This window comes from Thermobia domestica, chromosome 3 (genome assembly GCF_964235325.1).
Source record: "Thermobia domestica chromosome 3, izTheDome1.hap1.1, whole genome shotgun sequence".
NCBI lineage: Eukaryota > Metazoa > Arthropoda > Insecta > Zygentoma > Lepismatidae > Thermobia > Thermobia domestica.
In genome coordinates, this window is record NC_137456.1 from 284,684,464 (window position 1) to 284,712,057 (window position 27,594).

At 34.4% G+C, this 27,594-nt stretch overlaps 1 protein-coding gene across 1 annotated transcript; it reads right to left on the reverse strand.

Moving 5' to 3' along the window:
* Positions 1-2,551: 2,551 nt before the first annotated feature.
* On the reverse strand, positions 2,552-27,206 carry mRpL28 (mitochondrial ribosomal protein L28). The gene is made up of 6 exons (XM_081752513.1): positions 27,049-27,206; positions 17,214-17,383; positions 15,457-15,715; positions 9,074-9,217; positions 6,741-6,904; positions 2,552-2,741 (listed from the first exon to the last, which is right to left on the reverse strand). Exons 1-6 carry the CDS (start codon positions 27,067-27,069, stop codon positions 2,669-2,671), a joined length of 831 nt encoding a protein of 276 aa, XP_081608639.1. The 5' UTR covers positions 27,070-27,206; the 3' UTR covers positions 2,552-2,668.
* Positions 27,207-27,594: the final 388 nt, after the last annotated feature.

Consider the following 27,594-nt stretch of genomic DNA (forward strand, 5'->3'; position numbering starts at 1 on the left):
GTTTTGAACATCGTTGACGGAACACCGACAACGTTTGACAGGTGATTCCTGACACCAAGATAAAACAGAAAAGAATAGACCAACCTGGATGCACAAATGCTTCCTTTCGGAGTTATAGGCTGCCGAAAAAATGAAATTTAAAGGTCCATAGATCCAAAACTATGGGACCTACTGTAGTCGGGTGGTAGTTGGTGAGTACTTCAAATTATATGAACTTAGCCAAATTCCCTCTATAAAAATTGCTGCGTAAGTACCGCAGGATTCTGAAACGTATTTTTGGATAGCACACACATTAATTCCTAAGTGAAGTATTGACCCGACTACGCTATATATAGGTTAGGTTAGGTTATATATGTATAGACCCAATAAAATATGCTCTATATATTTATTGAAGATTTTACATGATCCCCACTATTTGGGCATAGAAGTCAGTCAAATACAGGGTTTCAGTTTAACTTCTCCATGATTAAAAATATGTTCTGTGATAACTTTCGTAAAATATAATATATTGGTGGAATATGGAATAAATTTCTCTGAGTCCCAACTGTCTCAGCTGCTTGGAGTTGAAACGAGTCAATAATGAGGAGTGAATGCTTTCTTCCCGATTTTAAATAAAGTATTTTCTGTGGAAATTAATTAAAAATACTCCCAATTTTTATAGTGTGAGTGTTGATTACCAGACTTACTCCCATAGTTTGGGATTGAAATTAGTGAGAGGAAAGATCACTAGTATTTATTGCTTTGGATTGACTAAATGTAGTTGAAAATATTAGTAGTAACGAACACGACATATGGTGTGTCCGTAAAAATAATGATAGTGTTATAGTCATATTAAATTCTACAACAGACAGAAACATGAACTCAACAGCAGAAGAAAACGAAACTATCCAGCTTTTCATGCGAAGCAGTGGCGGAAAATGTGTTCAGTCGTGTAAATCCACCTTATTTAAAGATCAGCAACAGAATAAACGTGTTGGTGAACATGATTCTAATATAGGGAATGTTTAGTGTATTCTGTAGTTCGTTGTTACGCATGACAGGGTCTCAATATTGTTGTGTACGTAATTTTAAAAAATCACTGTAAACAAACAACATTCACTGTTGGGAAAGACAAATCAGAAACAGTCTCCTAAAACAATCACATTCAGGTGAATTTTAATGATACCACTGAAGCTGCGCGAGTAAGCTACCTTTATGACCCAAAAAAATCAGGGCGGAAGTATTCTGGAAAGGTGAGAGCATCAAAAATAAGTCTGCTGTAACTGCTACAAAATGTAGGTGTTTCATAAAGTTTCGTCGAACAAAGAATAGTTGAATTTAATTTAACAAGTCTAGACAGCTTAGGGCAGGATGGGGAAGGTCTTTTTTTTTTTAATTTAGTTTATTTTTTGTGTTTTGGAATTAGACTATGTTTCGGAGAGTTCCTTCGCAAGACTTTAGTATACAGGACAGAAAACCTCCACACTGCATTATCGAGCATGAATGTGGTAGTTATGTGTGTTGTACCATTGAGCGAAATAAATGTGATTTTATTTTCTATTTTGTGTTGAACAAACTTAGAAAATCGGGCCGCGGTGGCTCAGTGATAGGGCGTTCACCTCTGGTGCTAGGGGTCCTGGGTTCGATCCCAACTCGCGCCGTGTGGCCTTTGTTGTAGACAAACACCGGGCTCGTGGGTTTTCTCGGGGTTCTCCCGTTTCCTTCCACTTTCTTCATTCCATCATTTCATTCATTACTCATCATCATCGTCTCCTTTAGCCTAACCGGCATAACCGTGGGACGTAAAACTTAAAGATTTCATTTCATTTTTCAAACTTAGAAATGTGCAAACACCTTCCTAGATATGCAGTCCTACAAAGTATGGAGAATGACAGTGACCGGTTCGAGTTTCTCTCCATATCTTGACATTGCACTGTAGGTTTCCTAAGTATTTCTTACCGATAAGTTGGATGAGAGCGGATAGCTTAGCCTTCATGTTCTCCACATTTTACTATTATGTACTTTTTATATTGGGATAGCTATTAAATAAAGCAGCAAGTATTTTCTGTCAATGTTAGAAATTTGACTAGTTAAAAGAGTCAATTTCGTCTGTTTCTCTGGAGATCGTAACATAGAAAGCGAATAAATATCCATTTAGTGTCTAAAAGTCAACTATATAAAAAGGGAACATCGAAATATAGTTTTAAAAGCATCTATTGCAGATTTACTTTATATCCTGATGGTTTCTAAACCAGTCACTATTTTACAGACACTGAATTTCCAAATGTTTAAGCGTGTGTTATCCAAAATCGAAAAAAGTATCTTCAGAATCCCATTCAATAATGCATAATATAAACCAAAATTCTTTCGAATGATTTCATCGTTTGATATTAAATTGAAAAAAAAAAAAAAAAAAAAAAAAAAGGATCAGTAGAATCCAATTATAGAGCGATTTTTGCATCACTTAGCTAATCCATGACTTAATTCATATACACAAAAATTATAAAGATTCTTCATTCTTTACACAAAAGATATATTTCTGAAAGACGATTTCTGAAGATTTAAACACACATTTATAAACTAATTTACATTTATTAACTTCATCTCATGTACACAGTACAAATAAATACGAATGTAAGCAGACAACTAAATGTTCCTAATAAACACTTTCCCGGCAAATTTGTCAACATCACGTGGACGACTCAGCTGATTCCTTTTTCGAACCAAAAGGATTAAATCTTGAGAACCACGATGAAGTTTTTCTGTAATTGAAAGAAGAAAGCACATTTCATGTAAGTTTAAGAACTTTGCAAATGAATCTTAACCAAATCCCTTGATTTTATTTCTAATAGTACACTAAACTCCTTAATGAGTGAAAGCAGGCATATTTACGCACATTTATGAGAATGAATAATACAAGATGACCCAACCTCCAACTTTTTGGTCGCTTGTATCAATCTCAGAGGAGCGGTGAGAGGAGTGGAGGTCAACTCTTCCGCTCACCACTCTCCTGCCGTTTTCAGTTATTATTATGGTTTAGTGAGGAGCTAATCACGCACACGCAGTTGAAATAAAAGTTTTCAAAAGCAGCAATTTTATAATTACACTGCATAGATTTCGCGTTCCTGATCGGAAGACTATCTTGCAGTGAGTCGAAAATTTCCAAACAATGCCTTCAGCGTTGTAAAAGAAAATCAACTGGCTGACCTAAAAGTACTCATACATCTGAAAATATTGAGGCTATGAGGTGATAGTTTGTTTTACAGCCTCCAAAACGTTCTGCAAGGAAATATGCTGCAGCTGTCCTTCCTAGGGAGAGTGTAAGAAGAATTTTACAAGAAGACCTGTAGTAATTACAATTTTATATTTTTGAGTAAATAACTTTCTATCTGCAGCACTTCTTGTTTTATTAGCCTTAACGTGAGAGTTTTAATGGGTAACCTTGTACAATTCTTAATTCCTTAAGTGCGTTGTCGTACTTAGTGATATTTCACCCTCAGTAAGAGCACGAAATATCGCTAAACTTATTCATTTTTATTAACTCCCTTCCTCTGTTTCTGATTTAAACTATTATTATTATTATTATTTCAAAGAGCGCCCAAAAACCATAAGGGGTCATAACTTTTTTTTTATAATAAGCACTAAGATTTTTTTGCATGGCTTTTTCTTTTATGCTGAAGTTGTGTAACAAATTTCTTCCTCTATTTACAGATATGTTCACAACGGAAAAGGAAGTAGACAGCCACACTCGCCAACAGTCGGCCATTGAATTCCTGTACAAGACCGGCGTTCACTCATCTACATTCGACACAAATTGCTTCCTGTGTAACGGGATGAGACATTGGACCGCAACAATATCCAGCGATGGGTGCAAAGGTTTCACAGTGGTGATTTCAATCTGCTTCACGACGTGAACTACGTTAACAAAGACCACATTGATCATCACAAAAATGATAGATGTGTAACCACACGACAGCTTGTTGAAGCGACTAGGTTATCTGTGGACAGTGTTCTGAGATTAAAATAATCTTTAGGTTACAGAAAACTTTGTGCTCGTTGGGTGCCACATCTGCTCACAAGGGAACAGAAAGCAAAAAGGAAGGAAATTCGTCTCGAACACCAGAGCACGTTCAATGGGACTCTCCACAATGCTTTGTTGGTCTAATCACAGAGGATGAAACTTGGTTGTTTCATACGGATTCTACGAGTAAAACGCAGTCCATGCAATGGCGCCATCCCGGTTCTCCACGGAAGAAAACCAAGATCCAACACCAGATCCGCAGATAAACTAACAGTCATATTCTTCTGAGATCACTATAGCGTAATCTTCATCGAACTTTTGGACGTGACGCAACAATTAGTACGGAATGGTATTGTTTGTTACTAACAAAGCAGCGACGTGTTCTAAAGACAAAGAGACTAGAGTTCCAAAATAAAGTAATCAAACTGCACCACGAGAATGCGAGGCGCCACACTCCCAATCACACATAACAGAAAAACAGGAGTATAGTCCAGAACTGGCTCTAACCGAATTCTTTCTGTCAGTTGTCTGAAAATGGTAAACAGTTGGCCAGTATCCATGAACTCATTGCGTATGTGAAACAGTAGTGTAATAGTCAGAGTCCAAGGTTCTACCAAAGTGCATTTACAGCATGGAGAGCAAGGTGGGCTAAATATGTCACAGCAGATAGAAGATAACATGCGTATGTACATAAAGGACACAAATATACGCATATAAAACTTTATGGCCCTAGTGCTAGTATTAAAAAAAGTTATGACCTATTGTGCAAAACTTTTAAAGTATCCTTCGTATTAATAATAATAATAGTAACACAAGAAGATTGGTATTAATAATATAGATAAAACGTATTCCTATAGTGTTAACTCTAGTTTTGTCTTATTTTCAAGCGACATAAGAAATACCGAGTTTGGGAATGAATCTGCAATAACTATATCTACATTGGATTTCTTAAATTTAAACAGGAAAAAAAAAGCGTTGTTTACTGGCAACAGTACGTAACACTCAAGAACTGTTAAATCTAACGAGTACTTCACTACAAAATAATAACCTTGATTCTTGCCTAAAGAAGAATATTGGTGTATAAGAAAAAATTGGGTTTTCTCAGGATTTTCCGGTTTCCTTCCACATTCCCTTTTACAGATTCTTTCCTAATCATTCACCTTCATTATTCATCTCTCTTTTTTAGCCTAAAGGGTGCATCCGTGGGAAGTTAAGGATTTAATTTCATTTCGAAAGTACTTATTTCCTTATGAGTTTAAGATTGTTCTCCACTCTGCCAATCAGATTAATGTTTGTTTAATTTATAGTTTTCTCATTTATGAGTTCAGTTGATCTCACTTGAAATGATAATTTACTTTCATAATTTTTATGAAGCAAAACGCTTGGGCGCTGCAGCCTTTAACGACCAAAATATGACAGCCATAACAAAATATCATTCACTACAACAATACCATAATGACCATATAAGTCCTTAAATCATTCGCTAATACAAATTCAATTATGAATATCATAGAATTAGTTCCACAACATAATATTGACTATTCACCATTTTATTTTGTATTATTTTAACAAATGAGCAACTTGCATAAGTAATTCAGATGATTAGTTGATTCATCATACCAATTAACATATTTCTTAGAATTCAAGAATTCACAACACTAAACATTTTACATATAACCAACTATTTTCCTTTTCTCTTATCACCAAATTGTGTCAGTGGCAAAATATTAAAGAACTTTCTGCTCTAATCTCTATACAGCCCACGAAGGCTATGGCCGGCCAGAAGCTTTCAGCTGAGATGATGTGTAATAGGCACTCGGCTCCTCTTACCGTTGTTTTTGGCTCTTTAGATCAAAGTTCGTTACCTCTTACTGCAAGCAGCTCCTCAAATTGCTCATGATATTAACAAGGGACGTATGCGAACCGTGATAGCTAGATATTTATGAAAATTGATACCCTGACTAATTGTGGATCCCTAATTATTGTGGTGATAGTCACTCTGTGCGAAAATGCTTTGTTCGTCCGCAACGTATAATACATATACCAAGCAGTGACCGGGTGAGGCTGTGCCAAGCCGGAGAAAGACAGAAATCGAAAAGTGTATGCATGTAACCTGACACCTACGGGAGGGGAACACGTGGCCAATGACACGATAGCAATGACACAGAAGCAGTGTTGCCATCTCAACACAAACTTATAATTTTTCACACAGAACTATAACATTTTATGGCATTAAAACAATTGGCATAAAACGTGAAAGAAAATAAGCCAAAGGGTTATCAGTGTTGCCAAATAAAGGTGATATGAGGCTCTAAAGTTAATAAGTTATGGGGTCCGTACAATGAAACGAACAAATGTACAACAACAAGACTGCAGAAGGGATAACATTCATTTCTGCTTTTCCTGGCGTTTTTGGGATATAACTCAGCACAGCCTCACCCGGTCACTACGTGGTATATGTATTATACGTAACGAGTAAACAAGGCATTTCCGCACCGAGTGACTATCACCAGGATGATTAGCGATCCACAATTAGTCAGGGTACCAATTTTCATAAATATCTAGCTGTCACGGTTCGCATACGTCCCTTGTAAGCTATTTTCACTCATTGGATGTTTTCTCTTTACATCGCTTACCATATTCACAACTTCTGAAAGAAATGTTGAAAATTAGATGTAATTTATATAGAATCTAGAATATAATAATAATAATTCTTTTTAATCGTTCTTTCTATACTTACTCAATTTCTTCTATTTCGTCCACACCACCTTCTTTCAACTTTTCTATTAACTCCTTTCTGTATTTATTCTTTAGAGGTTCTTTCACAGCAGCTTCTTTCTCGATGTTGATTAGCTTTTTACACGCCTCTTTCCACGTCAGACCGTACCACTCAATCTCTTCTTCCTGGAAATATTACAATGAGATTGGAACTTATACCATCAAAACCATCAGAAAAGTACGGATAAATCTTTTGCTCCTGCAACTAAAGGTTTATGGCCTAAAATTTAGATAATAACGAGTTTGCCCAATCTCTGAAAAAATATTATGAGGGTATATATATTATATGTATATACAGTTAGAAAAGTGAAAAGTATTTTCTTTAAATAATAATAACTGTCTCTTACAGTAATTTCCGACTTACGTAGGTAATGCGTTTTCTATAAATCTATAGGCACCTTAAATTTTACGCAAATCAAATCTGTAAATTGCTTAAGAGGAAAAAACATATAAACTGTAAATTATGAAAAATATACAAGTTCTTTGTTTGATATATATTATTTTATACAGAAAGGCATAAGATATCACGTATTACGTACTAAAATAGTGATTTTCGAGATTTATTACGTATCTGCGAATTGAAGTAACTTACTATTACGTAAAAGTTGGACGTTTTTTGTACAATTAACAACTAACACTGTTATGTGTACACCACGTGAAGAAGTTTGGTTTGTAATGGCATCTTTCTCAATTAATACTGAAACCAATAGTAGTAATTTCTAAAACATCCGGTTTTAGTAAAGAGATTAGAGTGTAAACAGAACACATTTTTGTAATGCTTAATTGATTGCTGTAAAACAGCTTCTCGCTATCTATTACTGTTTTTACTCTAAAGCGATAAATGTTAAAACCGGAAACGGTTTGATTCCTGACATTTCCGGTTTAAACAGAGTTAAAAGAGGTGGTGGTGCCTATCCTTAGAATGCTAAATCGATTCTCAAAAAAAAGTTACCTCTACGTAAGTAGAAAGAAGCGGGAGAACCCCGGAAAAACCGAACACGGTATATGTCCACCACAAAGGCCATTTAGTGTGAGCTGGGATCGAACCGACGTGAGCGCTCTGCCACTGAGCCATCGTGGCCCCCTAAATGAATAAAATGATCATCGCTTTTGATGCATATTTCAATACTATACATCATTCATACACTACTTCTATACAATAAGAACCATCCTCAGTCTACAGTTGACTTTTGTAACTGATGTGTTCCTTACCATGGACTACAGGGCTTACCTAGATTTAGTTAACACGTTTTCTAAACTTTACACATATGAAGGGGATCCAAAAAGTTGCCCGCAGTAGTAGTACATTTCTACTATTTTGTTTTAATAGAGGATTTAGAGTCAATATTAAACATATTCTTGGGATACTAAATTCATATTAAAAACCCCTTTTTCGCTATCTATTACCGTTTTTGCTCTAAGGCAAATAATATTGAAACCGGAAGTGGTTTCAACAGAAGAATTAGAACTGAGATGGAACAAATTCTTGTATCACTAAAGCTATACTGCAATGCAAACTAATTTCACTCTATCTCTTATCATTTTTACTGTTTGAGGATCAATATTAAAAGTGGAAATTGTAGTTACTTTCTATAACTTCCAGTGTTACTGAAGAGATTTAGGTGAAAATGGCATTTAAAATTTTGCCACATTCAATTGAATCAGTCATTTCGAAAAGGTCATATATCCACCAAAGTAAATTGTTAAGGAGGAAAAAAAAAAACTTTATATTGCAAACTCGACGTGTACAATGGCATCGATGATATTGAGGCAATAGTGTAGGATATGTAACATAATGTGACCATACAATTCGTCGTTTCACAGGGGATACGCGTTTCTTCGTGTACGTCTCGACTTTGCACTAAAATGAAAATGTGGTGGGGATGAACATATGGCCTTTTCGCAATGACTGATTCAATTACAATACACAAATGCCAGCAAGGATTCTTTGGAACAATAAATTTTCATCAAGAGCCCATTTCTCGAAATGTTTCGTTGTTTTCGCTTTATGGTGAACAACAATGAAACCTGAAATTATAATATCTGCCGATTTCTTTTAAAACAGAGGAATAAGGACTGAGATCGAATCCATTTTTGCAAAGTCGAATCCACATCAGCAAATAATTTCTCGCTACCTTTTACCTTTTAATAGACAGATGTATGAACACAGTCTTTCTATAAGGGTTCAGATTCTTATCCATAATATATTTCAGAAATTCACTCCATAGAAAGCTAGAGAAATGAAATTTTTCTTCTTAATTAAGTGACAAACAGATGTGGGAAAATAATACTTACAGGTATCAGGTATTGCTTGTATTTGTTATAAATTTCCTCCCGTTTCTCTGGATCATTTGGATACATCTCTTTTTTATGCAATGCTTCCAGCAGCTTCCTCTTCAACTTCAAGGCTAATGTAGACTTCAGATCGTAAGCAGGGGTCTGTAAAGAGGAGAAATAATAATAAGTATAACAAATTCTATTTATTACTTCATAAAAGTCCATTTGAATACGTTAACCGCTTTCTGTAGAGCCAAACTTACATACATTTTATTATGTACAGAAAATTTATTTAATGAACTTCCAGATTCAGTCTGCAAAGCCAATTTGCACTGGATTTATTAACGAAGAATAAGAACAACAAAAAAGTGTCGGCGAGGCCATCTCAGTATTTGTCTGGTGAAACTAAAATAAAACTCAGTGAGAACCGCCAATTAGGGTTTGAACCCTGATTAAGAAGCAAGACCACAGCTTACGCATGTTAAATTAAAAATTGCATTTACTATTCACTTTTATTTGGTTTTTACTTTTCCCTTCTTCATCTACGATCTGTCAACCTACGTACAGTAGAAAAAAAAATACATCCTCTCTTATCTCTTCTTCTATTCTAACTCTTATTCCTTGGTTCATAAACAGTTCCTTATAGGTCCCCCAATTTTTCATTCCATCCCAAATATCTTCAGAATTCTTATCAGAATTTCCCAGTTTAGCTGTCGAAAGTCTTCTCTAAATCAACAAAACACCTCCATCTCTTTGTTTGAACACCTTACATCGATTCTCATAGCAAGCCAACTGCACATCTCTAGTACCTCTTTCTTTTATAAAATGCAAACTGTTTCTTAACTTTCTCATTTGTCCGGTATTCCATGTAACCCTGTTCAGTATTCCAAATAGATTTTTTGTTGCATAGATATGAAATTTCGCTTCTTTTTTGTATTAATTTTTTCATTCCCTGATGATCCTTTTAGCAACTCTTTCTCTCAATATTTAATACAAAACCAGAAACTTGAATATTGCAAGGTTCCACATGTGCTCCCAACCATGTGCTGGCTGTAAACACACTTTAGACGACACCAACGAAGACGACATCGTCAACCATCGCCAACAATCGCCAAGTGACAAAAAATTCAATAGTCAGCAACATTTCTGGACAAAAGGAGTCGGAACACCGCATAAGTTCATTAATCCACCGATTGAGCATCTACCACTCTCTAAGACGCTTGGTCATTGAGAGGCACCTACCTACACTTTGGCCGCAAGAGCCTTGGTTCCTATCGTCCTAAGGCGCATGGTCATTGGGATCACCAGCAAACCACTAAGATATTTAGAGAAACTTTATTTTATCTGTAATATTTATTACTATTGTATACAAGAAGGAACTTTTATAATAAAAAGTTGATGGGAAAATCCAAACTCCTGTGTACCATATTTTAGCTCTACCCTAAAAGACAGAATTTTACAATATAGTACAAAAGTTTTCCTTTCAAAGTGGAATTTTTGAAAGCGCTGAGACATGTCTTCGCTAATTTTTAATTAAGAATTTATATATCGAATTTCTCACTTCCAACTGGACCCAATCCTTACACTGAGCAGTTGCTGAATAAAGAATCGGGATTTTTTTTTTTAAAAAAAAAAGAACCTTTTTATACTCTAGCTTAGAATATATATATTTATTTCATTTTCTTGCTTTTGTGATAAGGAGATTATTCTGTTCAAATTTCATGTTTCTAGTAACGGTAGTATGACCTGGGCGTTGATGAATAAGCCACTTTTATATATAATAGTTTGCATTAACTCAACTCACCAACCGACATAATAATTACACAGGTTGCTTTTCTATTCATAATCTAGCTAAACTCTTTTTCAAACTTGCGAATTGACTTTTCGAAATTTCATGTTTTGTATCCTTATGTAACACCGAAATAATGAACAGTAGACAGTACTGTGAGTTACAAGTCACGATAGAGCCTTGAATCTGCTTGAGTTGGCGGGTGCACAGACCACTATGGAAGATCAACACTCACCGTATACCCCATTCCCCACCATACTATTTCGCTCTTAAAGGACTACACCTCCCTGCCAGGGTTGTCAAACTCATCTCTAAGTATGAAAAATCCTCTGTTATCATCACTTACTTTTGCTCTTCAATACCTAGCCCATAAGACCAATTCTTACTTTCATACTGCGGTTATGCTATGCGTTATCTATGATTAACATAGAATGGTACGTATGCGAGAGGTATCGTAATCATAGCAATAATCAACTTTTCTTAGAAATATAGGCATCAGTAATTCATATTTGAGAATAAGATCCTGAGACGAATATTCGGACCTACGAGGAACGGCAATGGGAAATAGCGGAAACTTCATAACGAGGAACTACATAATTTATACAGTTTACCAAACATTGTTAAGATCATCAGGTCTAGGGGGCTTAGGTGGGCAGGTCATGGATCCAGGATGGAAGAATGTAAGAACGCTTTCAGTCTTAAAGACCAATCGAAAAACGACCATTAGGAAGACATAGACGCAGATGGAAGGACAATATTAAGATGGATCTCGCAGAAATAGGATCCAGTTGGCTAAGGATAGAAGTCAATGGAGAGCTTTTGTGAGCGCGGCATTGAACTTTCGTGTTCCATAGGCCATAGTGTTAGTTAGTTTAATTCATACACCAATGTTCATGAACATTTTGTTTACGATGAAATAAAAAGAAACCAGTTTCGGAGAATTATTTTAATGAGTGTAATTTATGTTTATTTGTGTCTGTTGAAATGTTCCACGTACCGTATCATGACTTGGCATTGAGAAATATGAAATAAGTACATACCTTAGACTTATAGATGTTGGCCTAATAGAAGTCCTATAGATAATACACTTCTAATGCTCAGGTCAGAACCACTGTTGGATACGGACTCCTCTTCTTTCTGAGTTCAGAGTATCAATTACCACGACTTAGGGAATACAAGTTGTTTTGTTTTTCGACTAATGCTGAGGTCATGCACCTACCGTATTCGTGGTGAAATTATAATTACGTGTACCTACAGGAATACACTTCTGTCATGTTTGTCAATGCATGTGTCAGGTAGATGACTGGTACGTGGAAACAAATTCAAAGACTGAATTACAAAGCATTTTTTACAGAAAAAGTCTTCTAAAGTTAATAATAATTGAGTTTTGAATTAAAAGTACAATCATGGGCAAAAGTTTAATAAATAAGTTTGACGTAGTCCGTGACAACCCGTTTGGTTAACGGGTTGAATTTATTACTGACAGACTTTCTTTTATTACTCTTAAGGGACGGTGGTGTGATATTATTGTTTTAAATGTACATGCCCCAACTGAAGATAAGGATGACGATATAAAAGACAGTTTTTACGAAGAAGTGGAACAGATATTTGACCAACTCCCGCGATACCATATGAAAATTCTACTAGGGGATTTCAATGCGAAGGTAGGACGAGAGGATATTTTCAAACCGATTATAGGGAACGAAAGTCTGCAAAAGGAAAGTAATGACAACGGTGTTAGACTCGTGAACTATGCAACATCCAAAAACCTAATCGTGAAGAATACAAAATTTCCACATCGCGACATTCATAAATACACTTGGACATCACCAGACGGGAAAACACATAATCAAATTGATCACGTTTTAGTAGATAGAAGAAGGCAATCTAGCATAATTGATGTCCAGTCGTTTAGAGGGGCTGATTGTGACACTGACCACTACCTGGTAGCAGCGATAATACGAGAGAGGTTATCTTTGAATAATGGTAATATTCATTGTCCGAAAACGGAGAGATTCAATTTAAAGAAATTAGAAGAAAGCCAGATAAGAGAGAAATACCAGATTGAAGTTTCGAATAGATTCTCGGCTTTAGAAGATTCGGAGTGCACTAGTGTTGAGGATACCTGGATTGAAATTAGAGATAGCATTAAAATTTCAGCAAAAGAAAAATTGGGACACGCGGAAATACGTAGGAACAAACCATGGTTCGACCAGGAATGCATAAAACTAGCAGAGAAGAGAAAACATGCAAAATTACGCTGGCTACAAAATCCGAATGAAATAACTACACAAAATTTCGCAGATATCAGGCGGGAAACTTCCAAAACTTTTAGAACAAAGAAATGCGATTTTCTGAAAGCTAAAATTAAGGAACTTGAAGATAATAGTAAAAATAAAAACATTCGGGACATGTATAAGGGAATCAACGAATTTAAGAACGGCTATTAACCTCGTGCTTATATATTAAAGAAATCTGACGGTACAGTTCTCACTGATACGGATAGCATCTTAAATAGATGGAAAGATTTCTTTGACAATTTACTTAACACGCAACCAAAAACTAGTGTGCGTGGAGAATAGAGATACACACCGCAGAACCGTATATTCCAGAACCCAACCGAATAGAAGTAGAAACCGCTATAAAGAAATTAAAGAAACACAAATATCCAAGTGTAGATGAAATTCCGGCTGAGTTAATTTTAGCTGGAGGCGAAAAATTGTGTAACAAGATACACAAACTCATTCTCCTTATCTGGAATAAGGAAGAATTGCCACAAGAGTGAAAAGAATCAATTACTGTTCCAATTCACAAGAAAGGCGACAAAACTGACTGTAATAATTATCGAGGCATTTCTCTTCTGTCAACATCCTATAAAATCCTTTCAAATATTCTATTAGCAAGACTCACCCCATACGCAGATGAAATTATTGGAGATTATCAGTGCGGATTTAGACGAAATGGATCAACTATCGACCAAATATTTACCATTCGCCAAATACTCGAAAAAAAGTGGGAATACAATACCCCGGTACATCAACTATTTATTGATTTTAGAAAGGCGTACGACTCGGTTAAGAGAGAAACGTTATACAACGTTTTTACAGAACTTGGAATACCGAGAAAGCTAATTAGATTAATTAAGATATGTTTAAATGAATCCCAAAGTAAAGTCCGGGTAGGAAAATTTTTGTCCACGAGCTTTCACGTCGAAAATGGTCTGAAACAAGGAGATGCGTTGTCGCCATTATTATTTAACTTTGTTCTGGAATATACTACAAGGAAAATCAAAGAGATAGCAATCAGGGCCTACAGTTGAACGGTATTCACCAGGTTATGGCATATGCTGATGATGTAAATTTAATAAGTGATGATAGGAGAACAATAGAAAGAAATGCAGAGATCTTATTAAACGCTTGCAGGGACATGGATTTAGAAGTAAATGCAGAGAAAACTAAATACATGGAAGTGCGTCGGGACCGGAATACAGCAAATTATGGATGCGTTAAAATATTAAATAATACTTTTGATAAAGTGGATAGTTTCAAATATCTAGGATCAATATTAAGAGGAAAATCATATTCACGAAGAAATTAAATGTCGACTAAAAGCAGGGAATTCGTGTTACTATTCGGTTCAAAATCTCTTGTCGTCGCGAATTCTGTCGAGGAATTTGAAGCTTAAAATATACAAAACGATAATCATGCCTGTTGTTTTGTATGGCTGCGAAACATGGTCACTTACTCTGAGGGAAGAACATAGACTGAAAGTATTTGAGAACAAGATCCTGAGAAGAATATTCGGACCCAAGAGGAACGGAAATGGGGAATGGCGGAAACTTCATGACGAGAAACTACATAATTCATATGGTTTACCCAACATTGTTAGGGTCGTCAAGTCTAGGAGGCTTAGGTGGGCGGGTCAGGTAGCTAGAATGGAAGAAAGTAGAAACACTTTCAAAGTCTTGACTGGAACACCAATCGGAAAACGATCATTAGGAAGACCTAGGCGCAGATGGGAGGATAATATTAAGATGGATCTCGCAGAGATTGGAATACAAAGTAGAAACTGGATGGAGTTAGCTAAGGATAGAAGTGAGTGGAGAGCTTTTGTGAACGCGGCATTGAACTTCCGGGTTCCATAGGCCATAGAGTTAGTTAGTTTAGTAGTCCGTGACAATACAATACCTCAGTGCATCATTCCCAACATTTAAGAATTTCACTTCGATCGCCTCTAGTTTTTTCAATTTTTCTAATGTCATAGTTTTTTTTTTTTTTTCTGGTTTCTTCCTATTTCCATGGATTTCACCTCTCTACATGTTTGTTAATATTTGTATTCTGTTTCTTTAAAGTTCATCTACGTCTTCATATTTATGTTTACAATGTGCTTTCCCGACATTATCGGTTTCCTCTGCCAATTCTAAAATAATAACATTAAATAATAATACCAACAATCCTTGGCTTTTGTTTTATGCAAATGTTATACAACGACTTATGTCGCCATCTTTATTCAAATATCATATATGTAATATGTTCTAAATAAAGAACTTAACTGAAATAAACAAGTTAATTTTTCTTTGATTTACACATATAATAAATAATAAGCATCTTACCTTTAGTAAGTAATAGTCAAAGCCATAATTTTCGTGAATAAGCCGCATCGTTCGCTGGGTTACCACCACTGAAATGTGTTTGTCGAGAATTTCACTGTAGACGACTTCTCTCATTAAATGAGGAAACCAAAAATGCGGAACGCGACGACGAAGCGGATGGCGTTTCTGGAATCCCTTTACTATGCCTTCTCCTCCCCAAATTCCATATGAATGTTCTTCAGGATATAAAACCGGGATTGGAATATTTTGCACTGGCTTTCTACAACAAACAAGAATATCAAAATTTATCTTAAAAGTTGGAAAATCATTTTTGTTGCTTTTTACAATAATGATAATAATAATAATAATAATAATAATAATAATAATAATAATAATATTAATTTGTGTCTATCAGTTAGTCAGTCTATTCCACAGTAACTTCCGTAAGACTAATCCGATTTTTATGAATCTAGATATGTAGATACATTCAATCTTCCCATACATTTCTATTGTTTATTGTTGCAATCCGTAAAGACTATCAGGTTAAAATCAACCATATGTTAGAAGTCTGAACATAACAAAGAAAATAATTTTGCAGGATAATCTACATAAAAAAAAATATTCGATTTCAACACTTTTTATCTCGTGGATTGCCATTATCCCCACAGCTTTCGGTTAAAATCTGCCAAGAACGAAAGGTGGATTTATTTCTCAACCTCTCCAATTAAAAAAAAAAAAAAAAAAAAAAAAAAAAAAAAGTGTTCCAAAATAATTTCGTTAAAAAAAAAAAAAAAAAGAAAGTTTGAGTTTCAAGCAATATGCAGTATATTTGCTTTGAGGTTTCTGAGTCATCTCCTTTGGATAAAGTTAAAACAATAAATAAGTATATTATTTCCCTCCGCTTTTTTTTAAAGTTCCACAATACCTTTTGTAATCATTATTCCATTTTGACAGAATATTAAGTATATTTTCTTTGGGACTTTTTCCACAGTCTTCAAGTGTCTGTAATTAAAATCAGTTAGGATGAACGATGAATTTGGCTCTTATATGTAGGATGACTAAATCATTCCGCCCCTAACCCGATTTCAAAAATGTTTCAAATTGACTTTCTTAAATAAATAGATTTTGATGTAGTATGACGCATATTTTTTGACTTCACACCATCCCTAATATTCGAATTTAATATCAGTGTGGAACGAGTGAGTGAAGTTTCAAGCTACCCACTGCAAACACTGCGTTTGTAAATGAATATATATATATATATATATATATATATATATATATATATATATATATATATATATATATATATATATATAAAATTAAGGCATAGGAAAACCATAAAAGAAATTTGAATCCTGTAGGAAGTCACATAATATAAAATACTCCAAGCGTTTCAGATACCAATTACTAGTAACAAATTATGAAATTACAGATATAAATAACAATTTGAAATTAAATTTTTAGTTTACTTCATTATGGTTATTCATTATAAGCAAAAGGGAACGACAAATAACATGAGAACGTTAATGAAATAGTTAGTGGGAAGGTACGAGAAAATGCATGATTCTATAAGCACTTATCCACTACAAATTCACATCGACAGGGAATAAAGTGCCAACCCTTGATTTTGAAGTTGAAGTGGTAAAATTTGTTAGCACTAATTAATACGCAGTGATTGTTACTTCTCTTGATATATACTTTCAGCACATAACAAGCTTGACTTATGTTAATTACAATATTTACACTAGCTGAATTAGGGTTTTTTTTTAACTTACACTTCTCCAGTGTCTGGATTCCTTTCCCATTTGTGAGGAACAGGCCTCCAATGAACAGGAGTTGGTTCCTGACATTGCCATTCTTTCCAAAACTTCTTATATGCTTCTGGCATTCGTGCGCCTATGTCTTTCTCAAGAAGCCTTAGCCTGGCGGCTATATGACGAGCATGCTGAAAAAACAAAACAAGCATTATCTTGGACTAACCTTGGTGTTTATCTATCATTTAATAATTGATCAAAATTTTCAACGGGTAACTCCTATCTTCTTAAGTGGCATTTTTTGAAGCACCGACTGTTTCTCCCGATTACACCTCCTGGCATCGATTGTTATGGTATAGATGTATAAACAAAAACTTTTCTTCGAAGGAATGAAAATATACCAGGGTGTCTACTAAAACTCCAAAATCAAATTTCTTGACCTTTTCGTAACTTTTTCTTTACCAAATCATAAAATTTCATAACATTCAAAAACTAATAACAGTACCTATATTCTTTAGCCCTTATCTTTATCTTATCTCTACTTTCAAAGGCTGTACCCTGGAGCGATAAAAACTTGGTGTTTTCTCACAGTTGAATAAACTGGTTAGAAGCGTTGGTGGTGTCGGCGATGCGATGTGCATCGCCACTGCTCAATGACGCAAGCTGAAGGACAATTTCAAGAGCGAATTTCGCTGCGAATTAGGTTGAATTTTCATGCGTGTGATAGAAACGTGCTTTTCTTGCGATTTGGTAGCATCTAAAGCCAACCACAGACGATTTTGACATTTTATAGAACAAAATTTTCCAGTCTCTACCTATATTTGCACAAATAAAAAATCGTGACCCAAAAGCTAAATTTCGTGACTTTCTCTTGATTTTCATGTCCCTTTTCTGATTTCGTGACTTTTGTGACCAATAGACATTCTGTATACGATTACCTCGATAAGATCAACAAAAGTTGCACTCTTAATTAACTAAAATTTTACAAAACCACTGAATTTCGGGGTTAAGTTCCGACAAGCTCCACCGGGCCAAACCTATATATTAAGTAACTGAAAGAAACTAAACTAACCTATCCATAAGTAATTATTGTCATGTTGATAAGCTGGCGACGAAATTATAATTTTTTTTTTTTTTTGAAACTACTTAAAACTTCCCAGATCAGTAAAAATGTACTACAGGGCGACAAACTTGAGAAAATAAAGAGTACTTATATTTGTTAGTAGTAATGATACATTCAACACTTTTTCTACTGCACTGGCTTGTCTTAAGCATGCAAAAATTAACACTCCTTTATCATATTCATATTCTACGCACTTTGAATAAACAAGAATTACTGTATATCTACTAATGGAATCTTTCAGAAAAATCTCAATAGAACATGATTATGTCAGTAAGCAAGTACTGCTAAGAGGATTGTTACTAAAGATGATTTCAGCGGGAACCGAAATTATATAAAAACTAGATTTTCGTCTCGATACAAAGGCGAGTATCTACTTTTTAACCGAATGCTAAAAAAGGAGTAGTTCTCAACCTCGACCTGTATATGATGATGTAAACATGTACACGCATAACTTCGATATTGCTACACGAATTTCGATTGGTCTTTTTTTTATTTTTATTATTATTTGAAAGATTATACTTCGTCGATGGTCCCATATAAATTTCATAAATAGAGCCAGACCATGGAAAACGTAGACGGATATAGTGTGAAAATTCTAATTAACAGACTTCAACACGTATATTTTCACACTTAACTTTGACATAATGTGCTTTTTTTAATGATTCTTCTTTTGTTTGAAAGAATATACTTCCCGGCGGGTTCAAGTAAATTTCATGAGAATCTAACGATAGCTTTTGGAGCTAGACCTGAAACTCCTCAACAGCTAACAGTGTTAACATCGTAACTACCGTACTTCATTGTATGCATGTTCACGAATAACTTCACCATCATCACCAACATAGGTATTCTGCTATTATTGGCAGGTCACTTGCTGCAACTGAGAAGCTTCCATGCTCCACAGTCTTCTGCTAACCTCTTCGTCTTTACGTACTATTTTTCAGCTTTAATATCGACCATTAATTGTAATCTCCTTCGCCCCCTCCCCTCTTTCCTGCCACCATTCCCTCTAGCACGTCCCTCGTGATACAGTTCCTTCTTAGCGAATGTCACAACCAGTTTCTCTTCTTCTTCTTAATAATATCTAAAGTTGTTCTTTTCTCCCCTACCATTTCTAACACCATCTCATTCGTTTTCCGCTCGACCCAGCTAATTCGCTCCATCCTTCTCCACACCCGCATTTCGAAAATTTCCAGTCGTTTTTCTTCATTTTTGCGTAGTGTCCATGTTTTTGACCCATACAGTACAATACTCTATACGAAACATTTTATGAGTCTTTTTCTCAATTATTTATTCAAGATTCCACAAAACAGTATTTTCTTCTTCCTGAAGGCTTCTTTCTCCATTCCTATCTTTGCTTTTATTTCACGTTCACATTTCATATCATTACTAATAATACTATCCAGGTATCGAAAACTAGTCACCTGTTCTATTTTCTCCACCTCCTACTTCTATATTTGACATCTTCAACATAGGTATACCGATTTTGAATATCCTTGTTCAGTTTCATAGAGTGTACTTTCTCACTGTTTCATATAAATTTTATCAGGACCTCATTACATTCTTTAGAGCTATACTTGCTCAACCTATTTTCGCTGACTTCGACCGCCAACGGAATGACCTCGATACGATTTCTCTTATTCACTTATCTTTAATTACATGGAAGGGCACAAATGAAGGAAATCAAAATTTATGGGATAGCTGCACGCAGATATAATGAGATAGACGATACAAGCAAGTGCTTGATGACAAAATAGTGGAATGAGGAAGGACGAGAAAATTATAAAAAATAAATAAATGAAAACAAGGATAAGATGTCCAACTTTAGAGTAAGATTTCAATTTTCATTCAGAGGTACTTACCCCAAAAGCACCCAAAACTATCTAATTGTGAACGTTTCGGCAAAGCATTATTGCCTACCTCAAGTACATATATTAAATACAGGAAGTAGGCTATATCTTAAATTTTGAACTTTGAGAAATATTCAAGAGATTCAAATTAGTGGTGTTCAGGCCTGTAGCCAGGGAGGGACTAGAGCGCGCTGTGCCCGCCGTATATTATTTATTGTCCCCTCTAAAACGTAAATACGAGTTTTAAATTGACTTAAAACCAATGAAGTCCTCGTAAATTTTATTTACCGAATTAAATTCAAGTTCGTCTGCGTAAAATGGTATGCTTTTTGATCGATGTACAAAATGTTTTCCATCCCCAATTTCAAGAATTTTAAACTCACGTTCTTTATTACGGCACCATGACAAGCATCCAAGGTGCGGAACGTTAAATGTACTTCAAAGAATAACTAGCTGCATCGAGGTCTAAAACATTTACTGCCAATATGAACTATAGCGTCTCATTTACGTTGGGAGAAAGTAAGTTGAGTGGAAGCGGTGAATAAAATTTGGACTTTTATTGTTTTAACAAAAGAGACACTGACCAAAGCTTAATACTTTACTTTATTTTAAATTATAATTTGTTACTGTTTCGGATATCTAGCATATCCTTCTTCAGACACGATCGAAATTAATGAAAATACAGACATATATATCTTTTGTTAAAACAATTAATCCAAAGCCATGAATAGTCTTACTTTTATTGTGTATTAATATTATCTAAAGCAGCTGTAATATAATGTTCAAATTTAGGAAGAAATGAATTTCTTCAATTTTAATGATTTACTTAAAAGCAAAATACTTCGCAAAGTAACTTGCATTTGTTATTTATAAAAAAAAAAAAAAGAAAAGAAAAGAAAAAGAAAAAAAAGAAAACTTATTTGGTTTCGATTATACATTACTATTATTTTATTAATAAACAGAATAAAATATAAATGGTTTTGTGGTGTTGCTTGATGTCTTTGTCATTGTCCCTCTAAGAAAACGGATTTTATCTAGCGAAGTTTATCCATATCTATCCAAGTTATTTGTACAAAGTTTGAACCCAGATTAGTTGTAATTCTGAAAGGCGATGAGAATGTTGAAAAATAAAAATTATGTAACGACCAGATTTTATCGTATCTTTATATTTCAGTTTTATTTAGTTTTATTCATATATGTTCTGTCAAGTTTATTATAATTGCTGCTATGTTATTCTAGATCTGCACCAAAAATGTATTTGTTTTATGAATTTCTTGTTGGTAAACTCTTTAATGTTTTTGCTGCTTATTTATTTATGTTTTCACTTTTCTTTACCATATAATCATCAAATGAACGTATACTTTACAGAAAACTTTATATCTAGACAAATTTGTCAACTAAAATATTAATATTTTCGTAATTTCTCTTCTTTACCAAAATTGTAGAGCAAACTGAATACATCGAAATTGAAATACCAATGTCTAAAATGTTATAAAAGTACCTGATTATTGGCTTTGAAGTGTGAAATTGTATTCTACAGATTCAATTGCAGATAATAATAAGTTTAGATTTGGAGATCAAGCCAAAGTAAGCACCATGTATTGCTTATTGTCAACCGCTCGGAAATCCAATTGATGTCGTCGTTGCTGTTACGTTGAAATACCAAAAACTGATGTAAATTTTCTGACTTCCGAAGTAAATCCATTTAAGTATATTTTTAAAATCGACGATTACGGTATAAGAGCTACTTACGATTGCTTATATAGACAGAGCTGGGACGCACGTCCCTTCTGGCTTCCAGAGATTCCCAGATTAGGATGATTGCTGCTGGGATGTGGCTTTTTCTTAGGAGGAGGAATTAAGTGTATGGTAATGAATGTATAATGTATTGGAGTATAAATGTATTAATTTCATAGTTATCTTTCATCTATTAGTGTATTAAATTATAATGATATAATAACTACGAACTATGTTCACTGTTTTATACTTTATTTTTTAAAGAAAAAGCTTATTTTAAACTCAAATTGTTTCCAGAAACAAAGACGATTGAAGTTAAAGTGCTAACAAACATAAAATAACTAAAATCCATCTGGTCGACCACATATGGACCGTAATGGGAGAAAATTTAGTTGCCACTGTAAATCTATTCCTACATTTTATTAATATGTAGAACAATATATATTAAATAATACTTTAATTTCTTCATTTATAGTTTTTACTCATAAGTGACACTTCTTTTTCACAATCATCGGTTTATCTGTAATTTTGCATGTAATATATTTGCAGTGATAATATTCTAACGAGCAAGAAAATTAACTACCTGGCAATGTTATTTAGAAAAAAGGATTGAAATCTATACCATCAACAAAATAAATAAATAAAGGAAAGAAAGAAAAGAAAAGACAAAAATAAAAAACGTAAAGTGGAAAACTAAAGCAATAAACAATATATACAAAACTAATAAACGCCAAACTGCGAGGAAAAGGTTCCCTTTGCTATCATTAGAACAAAGAAGACACTTAGGTACAAATAATTTTTTCACTGATATATAAATTTGTCAGTCACCTGAAAGAAAGTTTTATTCCAATGCAACAAGAAAGTTATTATAAATTACAAAATACATCACGACTATGAAATGTAGTACTTTTGAGCATACATATTTCCTAACTAAAAAAAAAAAAAAAAAAAATAAATAAATAAATAAATAAATAAATAAAAAAAACCTTTCTAATGTATACCCTTGAAAAGAAGACAATATAGAAAGACTAGTTGAAATATCGGTTCTTTGCACGAGAAGAACAGATTTACGCAAAGTATTAAAAGGATTTAAAGTTAATACTTTAAGTTCCATATCTATAACATGAGAACTTATGAGATACTCTATTTTGATATACATTTTCCCCTCCTTCTCCCTTAGTATACGTGTTGTAATTAAAGGGAAATGATAAAAATTAAAGTTCGTTCGTCTAAATATGACTTCTAGAATCGTTCGATGCATCTTACATGAGGATTTAAAGTTCCGTTCCGTCCCTCTGAAATTAAAAGAGAGTAGCAACTCCCTTCTTTGTGATTTTAATCAGAGGTGTGCAATTGAATAAATGATTTTTAATAGTAGTGAAGATCACAACGTAATGTACGGCAACTCGATATCTCAAACTGGTTTCGACACATGCTAAAAACTGTTAAAGTTTGCAACACTGCTCAAAATTACATAATTCCCAGAATTTATTGTAATTAGCCTAGATCTATCAGAAAGTATTGTTTTAGAAAGTTCTCACAAATACACCGCTCTAAGGAATATATCAAATTTTAACACTTTTTTTCGTATCTTCCAAATGGTTCGAGATTTCAAATTGCAGTAAACAGTATTATGATCTTTATGTCTATTAAAAAGCAATTATGTGAAACTCAATGTGATACTTATTTAGACACTATTTCGAAATAAAGCCACTTGAAAAAAGGTAAACTTTTCAATTCCTTTTAACTTTGTTACTACCTCCTCGATAGTCGTAGTATTTGACATTAAGGCACTTTGTATTTGCATTGCCCCGTTCGTCTCACTTGTGTTATTGCTACTTTAGAACTCTCCAAAACATGGTCCTTATTCGATGTTGGGATACGGTTGCGTCCTTAGTTTGCAACACTGCATAACAATTAAGATATTGTAATATTTTACTCACATGTTGATTTGAAACGTTAAGTTGCGCACATGGTACCCCAAAATTACAAAATTTACGGGAAATTGATGGAATTTAAGCATTAGACAAACGAAAAAGGTAATAAAGGAAATCAACGTACGGAGAAAAATGGAAGTTCAATCTTGGACTAATATTAGTAGACTGTCACTAGAGAATAATGTGTCAGTGTTTCAAACGTACTGTCTTAGTAACTAATCTAGAAAGTGTCAGTAGGGGAAAGGTGCCGATTGATGCTAGCAACACTCGATAGTGCCGCACAACGTATCGCCCCTTCGGAACTTGGTGCTATCCTATTTTAGTAGGGGGAAGGGAGCCACGAAAATTTATAAAATCACGGAAAAAAAACGTGAATTGGTTTCACAATTGTATAAGTAATCAAAAAATATCGCAATCTTACCTCTTAAGTGTATAATAAGGTAGAAATACGAAATGGAAGGTGTACTTCATAAGGAAGACATGATGAAGTGAAGTGCTATGTGAATGCCGCAAAGCTGTGACACACACAAGGCATATGTTTTTATACCAGATGAATTTTTCCCACGCACCTTTCGCGTGGGTCCTCCTGCTGCTCTTGTGCTCTGACTCGGTTATATAGCATTCCTGCATTTAGTGGCCAACCTACGCATTTTTCAGCACATTTCTTTTAAGTTGGTTCTTTTTTATTATGCCAAATTATATTCTACCCCACAGTAATAAGGTAAGGAAACAAATTTGTAATTCTATTGAAACATTCTGAATAGGACAATTTCCAACAGACCAACACTGTACAGTTGAAGGTTACTAATTTCGAGCAGTTATACAATTTGGACGCATAAGTAGTTACTGACGAATAAAGAAAGCGGAAAATAGAACAGGAGTAATTGTGAGTAAGGTACTTTAACATAACAGTAAATAATTAGAAAAATAATGTTTAAAAGAGCTTTAAGTTCCTCCAATCATGGCGTGTCATGAGAACTTTAGCTGATTTGAAATATGTAATGATCTGTGATCTTAATCTAATGTTACAAAAAAAATTAATAAACCGGGGGTCATCTCAGGTTATAACAGACTAATATGACGAACATCAGAATTACAACAAATTATGGGAACAGCTGGGGTAAATCTTCCCGACTTAACCCTCGTAAGTGCGCGTTAAACAAATTTATTACTAAATTTAGTACAGAATTACTGTACGGACCCAAATATTTGTACAATTTGGAGAAGAAAAATTTACAACAATTAACGTAATAATTATTTAAAAGACTAGAAAGTGCAGTAAAAAAAAAAAAAAAAAAGCCTCTGAAGTCAGTATGCTAACTAACGACACGCAACCAAATAAGGATCCCAGAATCATATATTTAGAACATTGATGCTGGTTTAGTTTTGGTACGTCACATTTTGGAAGATTACATGTAAACTTCAATAATTTGCATTAAAAGACATATTTAAAGAAAACCAATCTCTGCATGGGCTCCCCGCTTCGCTCTGTTCTGACTCCGTTTGACAGCATTCATGGATTTAGTGCCCACGTAGCTTAGGTTGGTTTATGTTCAGGGTCGGATTCAGGATTTTGCGAGGTGGAGTGAACCAATAACTACCAGTACATTTGAACTGAATTGGAATTCTTACAATGCCTTTAGGTATCTGTGGTGTGAATAAGGCAATGCTCTGAAAATGCTAAATGTCTGCTCTCATTGAATCCTTTTCTTTCAACTTTTAGAAAATTTACTTGAACTATCAATTTTGCAAAACTTTTCTTTGTTTTAAGCCCAAACGGAAACACGACAGCAGAAATTTTTACAACGAATGGAGAAGGTGCACGTGCATTTTGCACCTCCCCTAATTCCTTCCCTGTTTGTGTTCTTTGCACTGTAGTTTTTAAGCTATACATTCGGAGGCCGTATATATAAGCAAATCGTAAAAGACTTGGGCTTTTTAATAATTTCTTCTGGTGGCCCCTTTGAATTTTATATATGTCAAATGAGATATTTTCATGTCGCCCAGCGCAAATCATTCAGGAGACAGTAAGAAGGAAATCAGTGAAAGTATTATAATTTTTCTCCAATTACCTCGAGTGGTGTGCCACAAGTAAACCTGCACGGTAATATTTAAATTAATAATGAGTTATGTTACTTTGGAACACAAATGAAAATGAAATCTTTGAATTTTATGTCCCACGATGATGTAGGTAGGCTAAAGAAGACGATGATGATGAGAAATGAACAAAATAGTGGAATGACGAAAGGGGGAGAAAACGAGAGAACCCCGAGGAAACCGACACACACAAAGTTCTCTTTGTCCACAACGAAGTTCACTTGGCGCAAGCAGAACACAAATGTGCAAGTAATGAAAACATGACTGTATATTATATATAACGGTTTTAGTAACTTATAAATACGTAATCCAACATAAAAGGTGTTTTTTTTTTTTTTTTTTTATGAAATATAGTGTGTTTTGACCCGTCCTCGCTTATCTATATACCTACCGTCCTTGACACGCCTGTTCCCTAAGGACGTATCCTCTCAACACTATTCGGGGTGCCCTGCTGTGCTTCTGCTCTGACTCAGTAAGTTAGCATTCATGCTTTTTTCCGCCAACTGGCACAAGTAGTTTACTATAATTTGCACAAGAGTTCTTCTCGCGTACATATACCGAGGTCCTGCCTTCTGTCCTATAGCAATCTGCACAACGGAATGGAAGTCTACGCCCCAAAAATGATTATTAAAGATGTAAGAACTCGATTAACTGAAAACGAACGGGTTATGTTTAGCAGGCGGGGTCCAGAAGCACGTTAAAACTACAAATTTGACAGGAGGAATGAATGATACAAGTACTTAGACCTTACGTAACGTAACCAAATCTAACCTAACCCAAACTAACCTAACGTAATATAAGTAGAATTAAGGGAAATTCTATTATTTTTTGGAAAATTATGCTGGACTCTACACTAATATATTACAATAATGTAATCTAACATAAACTAACCTAACCTAACCTAACCCAAACTCTCCTAAACTAACCTAATGTGAACAGAAATTACCGAAATTGTAACATTTTTTTGAAACAATTGCTGGACCTCTTCTGCTAAACATTAGCCAAACGAACTATTTACGCTATGAATTTGTGTATACATTCGTACAATAAATCTGCACTGTAAATTTACATCATGAAATTATGATTTCGTTTGTTATAAATTACTACAATTTTACCTGGAGTGGTCTAGCCTGCATTATATCAGTGTACACATTTAATAAATTATACTAATATTATAGAATATGCACATTAATACTACTTCGAATCTTCAACATCTAAATAATCAGCCTGGACTCTGTCGAACAAGTGCAAGGCACACTAAAATAAAAGAAAAACGTAAAACTTTTTTCTTTTTCTTCTTCGAATCTTCTTGCATAGCAATGATCGATCTCCCGGCAATTATTAATTTAGATATACAATAGGCCTGCTATACACTGTAGGATAGATCCTAGGAAATCTCTTAAGATTTGTCCTAGCGTCAAAATCTCAACGTATATCCTAGGAAATATCTTAGGATTTATCTTGGGAAAAATATTTATGTTGTAGGAAATCCTACCGTTTTGAGCCATACATATGAGGAATTTTGCTGTCTGACCGAATGACGTTCTTCAATATTGTGAAATAGTTCTATTCAATAAAACTACAAGATTGATGAATTCTTATGCTAACTACACTGCACACACTACTAATATTAATACCAAGCGCTATATTGTTAAATTGGA

Excerpts from the sequence above, each read along its gene's own strand:
- mRpL28 (XM_081752513.1), bottom strand. The coding sequence starts at position 27,069 with ATGCAGGCTAGACCACTCCAG. Across the intron at positions 15,716-17,213 it reads AATCCAGACACTGGAGAAGT|AAAGCCAGTGCAAAATATTC; the intron begins GTAAGTTAAAAA and ends TGTTTGTTGTAG. Across the intron at positions 2,742-6,740 it reads GACGAAATAGAAGAAATTGA|AAAAACTTCATCGTGGTTCT; the intron begins GTAAGTATAGAA and ends TTTCAATTACAG.